The sequence below is a fragment of the Aspergillus homomorphus genome (genome assembly GCF_003184865.1).
Source record: "Aspergillus homomorphus CBS 101889 unplaced genomic scaffold BO97scaffold_106, whole genome shotgun sequence".
Taxonomy (NCBI): domain Eukaryota; kingdom Fungi; phylum Ascomycota; class Eurotiomycetes; order Eurotiales; family Aspergillaceae; genus Aspergillus; species Aspergillus homomorphus.
Window position 1 is genome coordinate 8,851 of NW_020291992.1, and position 6,746 is coordinate 15,596.

Here is a 6,746-nt window from a genome sequence, read left to right on the forward strand (position 1 = left end):
GGGGTAAGAATCCGAATCTTTTAGTTGAAACCCTGGGTTGAGGTACAAGTGTGATAATTAATCCATACGGAAATTATCCAGCTATTTGTAGTCGAAGCAGCTCATCTCCCTGCTGCCTAGCAGATTGCCTGCCTAACAGGCAACCACTCCTACAGATTTATATATCACGTGACCTGAGTGGGCCAGCCGGGTAGGAGCTGGCGCAGGGGAACATGATTATTGATGCTCAGGAGGGAGCTATAAATATCAGAGTCGTGTCCATCCAATGAAGGAGGGATGCAGACTTGAAATGAGCTATTGCGGGAGGAAGAAAATTTTCTTGAGACCGACGGCAAGGCTTGAGAAAGCGGGAGCACCCACCGCAATGGCCGAGCGAAATCATGCCCTGTATGTGATAGTTATAGAAGCGGCTGATGTAAGGTAGGTAGAGAAACCTACGCGCGGGGGTTATAGTATAGTATATAGTATAGTCGGTCATTTCTAGATCAGCTCGAAAGGTATTAACTATGGAGTAAAGATGACGACATGATGCTCAATCCGTGTGGGGCTCAAGGGTCTGGTCGAGCAAACGAAAACACATCAGACCAAAGTCACTCAATATAATCGCCATTATTTCGAGTGTCGGTAGGCACCGGCGCGTGTTGTAACAGGCTTCTCGAAAGGATGGAGAAAGTCAGAGCGATCGCCCTGGCATGATGATGATGAATAAGTCAGGTGTCTTGATGAGTTTAAATTAGTGTCAAGGTCGCCCCGCCTTGGGTCAGAGAGCTGAAAAGAAGGCAAAGCCACTAGATGTGGCGAGTATTATGGCTAGGGAGTCACCAATACGGAAGCCGGGAGATTCCACTTCCGACGGAGATTGCGAGCAAAGGCCACGTCAGCTTCTCGGGCTTGGCGGGCGAAGTTTAGAGGGCTTCAGGTTGTTCAGGTGAAGGACTGAAGGTAGGGCGGCACGAGCGCTAAGCCCGACCAGTCCCAACCGGGCGCAAAAAACTGGGTTAACACGGACATACAACTTCAAATGTTAGTATCAATTTCTGATATACCTCGGGGGCACGTGACGACCACGGTGGTGATAACCAAATTTTATCGATAGTGTCCAGAGCGACGAATCATACATTGGTATGTGAGTATTATTGATAAATCTTATATACAGTGCTGTTGGAATGGATCTGGTTAAGACTTTATAAGTACTGGCTACCTATATGTGGGCGTTTCAAATGTTTAGTTTATGTCATTCGGCTACAGTTCAGCTGCAGTGATGCCGCCATATCAAACATTGAAACCTAAAACATATGATTATTATGAAAATTAATAATACTGCGGTCTATTACGCAGGCATTATGTTGCTCAAACAAGGGAAATCAATCATTGACCTCGGGACCAATTGACTGACCGAGGTAGCAAACAGTTTTCACTAATCCTTCCAGTTCAGTCCCTTCGCTGTAAATTTAACAGCATAGACAAGCCCTAACAAAACCGGTACCTCAATCAGTGGTCCAACAGACGAAGCAGTGCCTGATTACTGTCTGCCCCAAACGTAGCAACAGCAACGGCAATCGCCAACTCGAAATTATTACTAGCAGCGGTAAAACTTTGCGTCACCGCGAGCTTATACCCAAAGCCCAACTTGTACGTAACCAACAACGTCAAGAGGAATATAACCGCGAAATAAACAATCAGCGGCGCGGCCACCCCGATCACAGAGACAATCTGATGAACAACGTGACAACCCTGAGACGCGAACAGCACCAATATCGTGAGCAAAAGCCCAATGAGAGACCAGGGGCTTGCCCATTTCAGAAAGACCTCATCATACCATCGCGGACTTGTCGCTCAGCGGAGAGTGAAGCGCGCGAGGATTGCTGCGCCCAGCGGAATGCCGAGGAAGACGGCGACGCTTTTCGCGGCGGTGGAATATTGAAAGGCTATGCTATCGCCGCTGATGACTTGGATGAAAAAGACGCCCATGGGTGCGAATAACACCATTTGCAGGAGGGAGTTCACGGCGACGAGGATGGCGCAGTATTCGCTGTCGCCGCCTGCCAGACCGGTCCAGATCAGAACCTGAGTGTTTGTTAGTATCGTTGAGTACGAAAATAACGTTTCACCCCCAACAGCTGTTGGGGAGGGGGTATTTCTACCATAGCGATGCATCGTGCTAGTCCGACCAGAATCGGCCCCTGGCGTAGCTCCGGTTCGTCTGGAAGGAAAGCCTAGGATAACGCCAACTAGAGCATTTCGTGTCAATTTCTGATTTAGAGAGGTAGTGGGAGACTTGGAGGCTTACCATGAAAAATGGGGCAATGATCCAGTTAACAACAATACTGAACGCAATCTGAATCCATATCTGACGGGTTTTGAAGACCTGATGCAAACTCTCAAAGCGCACTTTGCAGAGAATGGGATACACATGACAAGCAGGCCAACAGCTATGAATCTGTATTAGCAGATAGAAATAGACAGTGCAGAGAAATCGTTAAATCCTTACCAATAGGAACTGAAACACCAACAAACTTCCCCCTTTGTAACGCAGGTCCAGTGCTTGGCACGAAATTTCCCAAAATAATACCAATTGCCATAGCCAGGAAAATCCATACCGCGAGAAATCGGTCCAAAAGGCCGAGATTTTTAAAGGCAGAATCTTTTTTCTGCGGTGGGTCTGACGGGCTTGCTTGTTTTTCTATGTCGTTGGGAGTGGAAGGCGTTTGGGCTGCAGCGCCCAATGGGGTGTCATTTTCAGTCATCTTCAAATGTTGAGATGGTCCTGATTCGATTGAAGGCGATTAGCCTGGTCGTTGGAGGCTCGGGCGACGTGTTAAATTTCTGGGGAAGGCTTCGAGCAACACGCCTGGAGGTTTATATAAACATTTGAGTTGATGGAAAACGAGGCGATTTGTTCGCAACTGGATGTCATTGGCCGATGTTGATTGGTCAACACCGTTTCCTTGGCCTCCGCCTGCATCTGACAAGTACACTTTAGCAGCTCAACACTAGTTACTGGTAGCCAATTACAACGCGCCACTGACTCACTGGAAATGAAGTCTCTATCGAGCCCACTACTGCTGTCTAAACACCGGACGAATAGCATATTAGCATTAAAAAGGGCGGGCGACAGCAAACTGAAATCTCCACTAATTTTGACAGATCATGGCGAATATTGCCCACTAGGATCCAAGGCTAGAAGACGAAGGTGGGAGGACATCTAGATGTTGTTCAACAAATCTAATTTATTCACATGCAGTAGAGTACATAGCCTAGAGCCTGACCTCTCCAATGCCACACAGTATATACAACGGACCCATCCCACTATTAAGCTAAAGTTGTGCCGCTTGTGCCAGCCTCAGCTTCTCCTCCTTGGCCCTTTTCTCTTCCCGCTCACTGAACCGATCACCAAAAAGTTCCAAGTGGGGCCGCATGAGGAAGGTGTACTTTACAAACTCCTCCATGCAGTCTACCAGTCGGTCCCGGCTACTACTAGGCATAAGCCTCTGATCTCCCGGTTGACCTTCATCAGGGAAATGTGTATACGCTTTCGGGATCGAAGATTGATTTGGAATGGTAAACATGCGCATCCACCGGCCGAGAAGACGCAGAGAGTTAACAGCATTGAATGATTGCGAGCCGCCGCACACCTGCGCAATAGCGAGGGTCCGGCCCTGCGTTGGACGCACACTCCCGGTAGTTAGCGGGATCCAGTCGATCTGATTTTTGAAGACGGCGGTCTGTGGATGGTCAGTAATGAGATATCATGCATTGGGGGGTGGGGAAAATGAAATGCTTACAAGATTCCCATGTTGTTCAGGAGATACCCAAACATGCCCATCACTCCACTTGCTGAGCTCTCGGAGCTCCTGCACCTTTGGGTGGCCGTACTCGGTATCATTCTTCACCGGTAACCCCTCGGGATTAAACACACGCACGTCACACCCCAGACGGGAAAGAATCCTGCTAGCTTCCAGCGCCACCAGGCGAGAATAGGATCTCCGACGTAGGCTGCCGTACAATACCAGCACCTTTAGTCGGCTGTTTGATTTTTGCAGTTCCTGCGCTGCCAAATCCATGGCGGTTGTCAGCTCCAGGGCACTGACCCAGTCCTCGGCCGCATCGTCAAGAATGAAGGGGCGGTATTTCTGACGGATCTCGGCATCATCCTCGCTCTTCGGTATCGCCAGAGACGGGTGTTCGGGGTATTGTATGCTCTCATGCCCATTGACGAAGTCGGGAACAGTTGGCCCCGGTTGGACAACCGCGGGATGCGCCATGGTGGTGTATCTGTGGGGCGACAGACTCGCCGTTGAGCCGATGACCGGGGTGAGTTTGCGTGCTAAAGGAATTCGAAAACGAGGAATCATCTGGGGATTTTGTATTATTTTGTATACAGATCTGGTGATAGCACTTCTGAAGAACAGATGTCTTATTTATAGATTCGAACAAACTCTATATTGCCAGATCGGGGCGGCCGGAACGCAGCGAGTAGATGTCACTGGCGGGTGCTGATTGGCTTGTGGAAACAAAAAATTCCTGAACAGGCTAAGTGGATTTGGTTCTCGGCACTAAGCCTTGCTTGGTAATCAGCGTGCTGCTTGACTTTTCCTCCCATGCTTCCCCGTACTGGATCCTCCAAATTACCCAATCACCACAGTACACTTCACGGCCATCTAAATATGACAACGATGAGGACCAAGAGTCCAAACAAACAGTCGAGAAAACCCAAGGTTGGCCACCTTGCAAGAGGCAATATGTGCAATTCAGCGCCATTCTTTGGGACTGACAATCTCCTAGACTGATCAAATGTTGTCATCAGTACGAATTCGCGATAACCAACGGCGTTCGCGTGCACGGCGCAAAGAATATATCCAAGATCTTGAGCAACGCCTGCAAAATTTTCAGACTGAGGGCATTCACGCTACACGAGAGGTTCAAGAGGCGGGCCGGAAGGTGGCAGTTGAGAACAGTCTTCTCCGCTCGCTGCTTATACTGCATGGTGTTTCTGATCAGAGAGTTCAAGAATACTTAAGAGCACATACAGCGGACATTTGTCTTCCTACGTCGCGCTCGGAAGCTGTGCCAGTGGCGCGATCGCACTCGGGGCAATCTCCCAGACTAAGTACATTGGATTCCGGAGGACCGATTCCATCAAACTACGAGCGCAATGATCCGTCGCCCGAGAGAACGGCTACGAAGCCTGCTCCATCGACCTCGAGTTCGAGCCTAGTTACTTATCAACAGGCGGCTATATCCGACAGCCAAATTTCCGATGGGGACTCGGAGCTGAGTGTTCCGTTCGACTCTCCCACTCCTGATATTTCAACGTTACAACCACCCTACAGACACCAGGACTCCAGACAATCAGGACAATGTACCCCGTGCGAAACTGCAGCCGGAATCATTTCATCTATGCGAAGCTACCCCAACATGCAGGATGTGCGGTCGGAACTAGGGTGTCAGTCGAGCGCCAGCTGCATGGTAAAAAACATGGACATCTTTAAGCTGCTAAATTAATGATCACGCGATGAAATATTCAACTGACAATGAATTGGGCTAATTCTCGGGTCACCCCTTTGTACATACTCATCGTGAACGTAATGGGACAGCGCTTGTACGAGCCATGCACTGCAAGGGCGTTCTCATCAAACCGGATTCTTTGCCTCTCCATAACAGTTCTTAAGAAAGTTACCTAAGCCTTGATAGCGTAGATCTGAAACGAGCCTGGAAAGATTGTCAACAGCGCGATCAAGCTTGAGCCAGGATGGAGGATAATAACTGACCGACCCACTCATTAAAATCCAACTCTGCAACGTCACTCGTAGTCTCCCTTCTCGAACCCCCACTGCCGCAGCACGAGCTCTGCGACAAATACGACGACTGCTTGTAAAGATTCAGGTCCGACTTCGCATCAACGACGACACACCTGCCGGCAATTTAGTACAGAAGCTCTCAAGTGCCCTTAATGGCAGTACACGTACCCTTGAATCCGGCCTGCTGAAGATACTCCTCATATCTCGCAATCTCACTCGCACCGGCAACACACCCAACATACAGCGCCATGTTCTTAGTAATGTGATCCGGGAGCGGCTTTCGAGCCAGAATATCACTGATGGCAACCCTTCCGCCCGGCTTCAGTAGGCGAGCAATCTCTTTAAACACGGCCGGTTTATCGGTCGCTGGGACAAGGTTGACGACACAGTTACTAATGATACAGTCGACGCTGGAGTCTGGTAGTGGCACGGAGTTGATAGTTGCTTCAATGAACTTGGAGTTGGAGACTCTCGCCTTCTGTGTATTTTTCTCAGCGAGTTCGATCATGCTCTATGTCTACTATCAATCCTGGTCTCTACAGAGGCAAGAACTCGAACTCGAATCACTTACCCTTGTCATGTCAACGCCGATTGCCTGCCCATTGACCCCGACTTTACGGGCCGCCAGGAGGACATCGATGCCACTGCCGCTGCCAAGGTCCAGAATCGTCTCGCCCTATATACTCGAAGGTCAGCATTTTCCATTCGTCAACGTCGTGCGAAGTTATAAGTCAAGCACCAGACTACTTTCATATTGGCAAACCCTACTGCGTTTCCACAGCTTAATCCGAGGTTCGTCTTCTCTGGCAGCGAACCGAGATCCTCCGCACTGTAGCCGAAGGCCCTGGCGATCTGCTCTTCTTTCTCGTGCTGCTCAGTGGTGTAACTCTGCTTAGCGATGTCACCATAGCGGGACTGGACACGATTGTAGGTATCGTTGGGCAT

General features: G+C 49.5%; 2 protein-coding genes across 2 annotated transcripts; both read right to left on the reverse strand.

Annotated features, from left to right (window-relative positions):
• Positions 1-1,417: 1,417 nt before the first annotated feature.
• Positions 1,418-2,747, reverse strand: BO97DRAFT_439057 (SBF-domain-containing protein; the record flags this gene model as incomplete). Its single annotated transcript, XM_025697949.1, has 6 exons — positions 1,418-1,470; positions 1,509-1,809; positions 1,894-2,067; positions 2,145-2,216; positions 2,291-2,391; positions 2,465-2,747. 6 exons carry the CDS (start codon positions 2,745-2,747, stop codon positions 1,418-1,420), a joined length of 984 nt encoding a protein of 327 aa, XP_025545744.1.
• Positions 2,748-3,236: 489 nt separating this feature from the next.
• Positions 3,237-6,746, reverse strand: BO97DRAFT_474191 (arsenic resistance protein ArsH; the record flags this gene model as incomplete). The annotated part of the gene is made up of 5 exons (XM_025700301.1): positions 3,237-3,725; positions 3,786-4,275; positions 6,035-6,291; positions 6,373-6,477; positions 6,549-6,746. The coding sequence occupies 5 exons, from the start codon at positions 6,744-6,746 to the stop codon at positions 3,318-3,320; spliced, it is 1,458 nt and encodes a 485-aa protein (XP_025545745.1). The 3' UTR covers positions 3,237-3,317.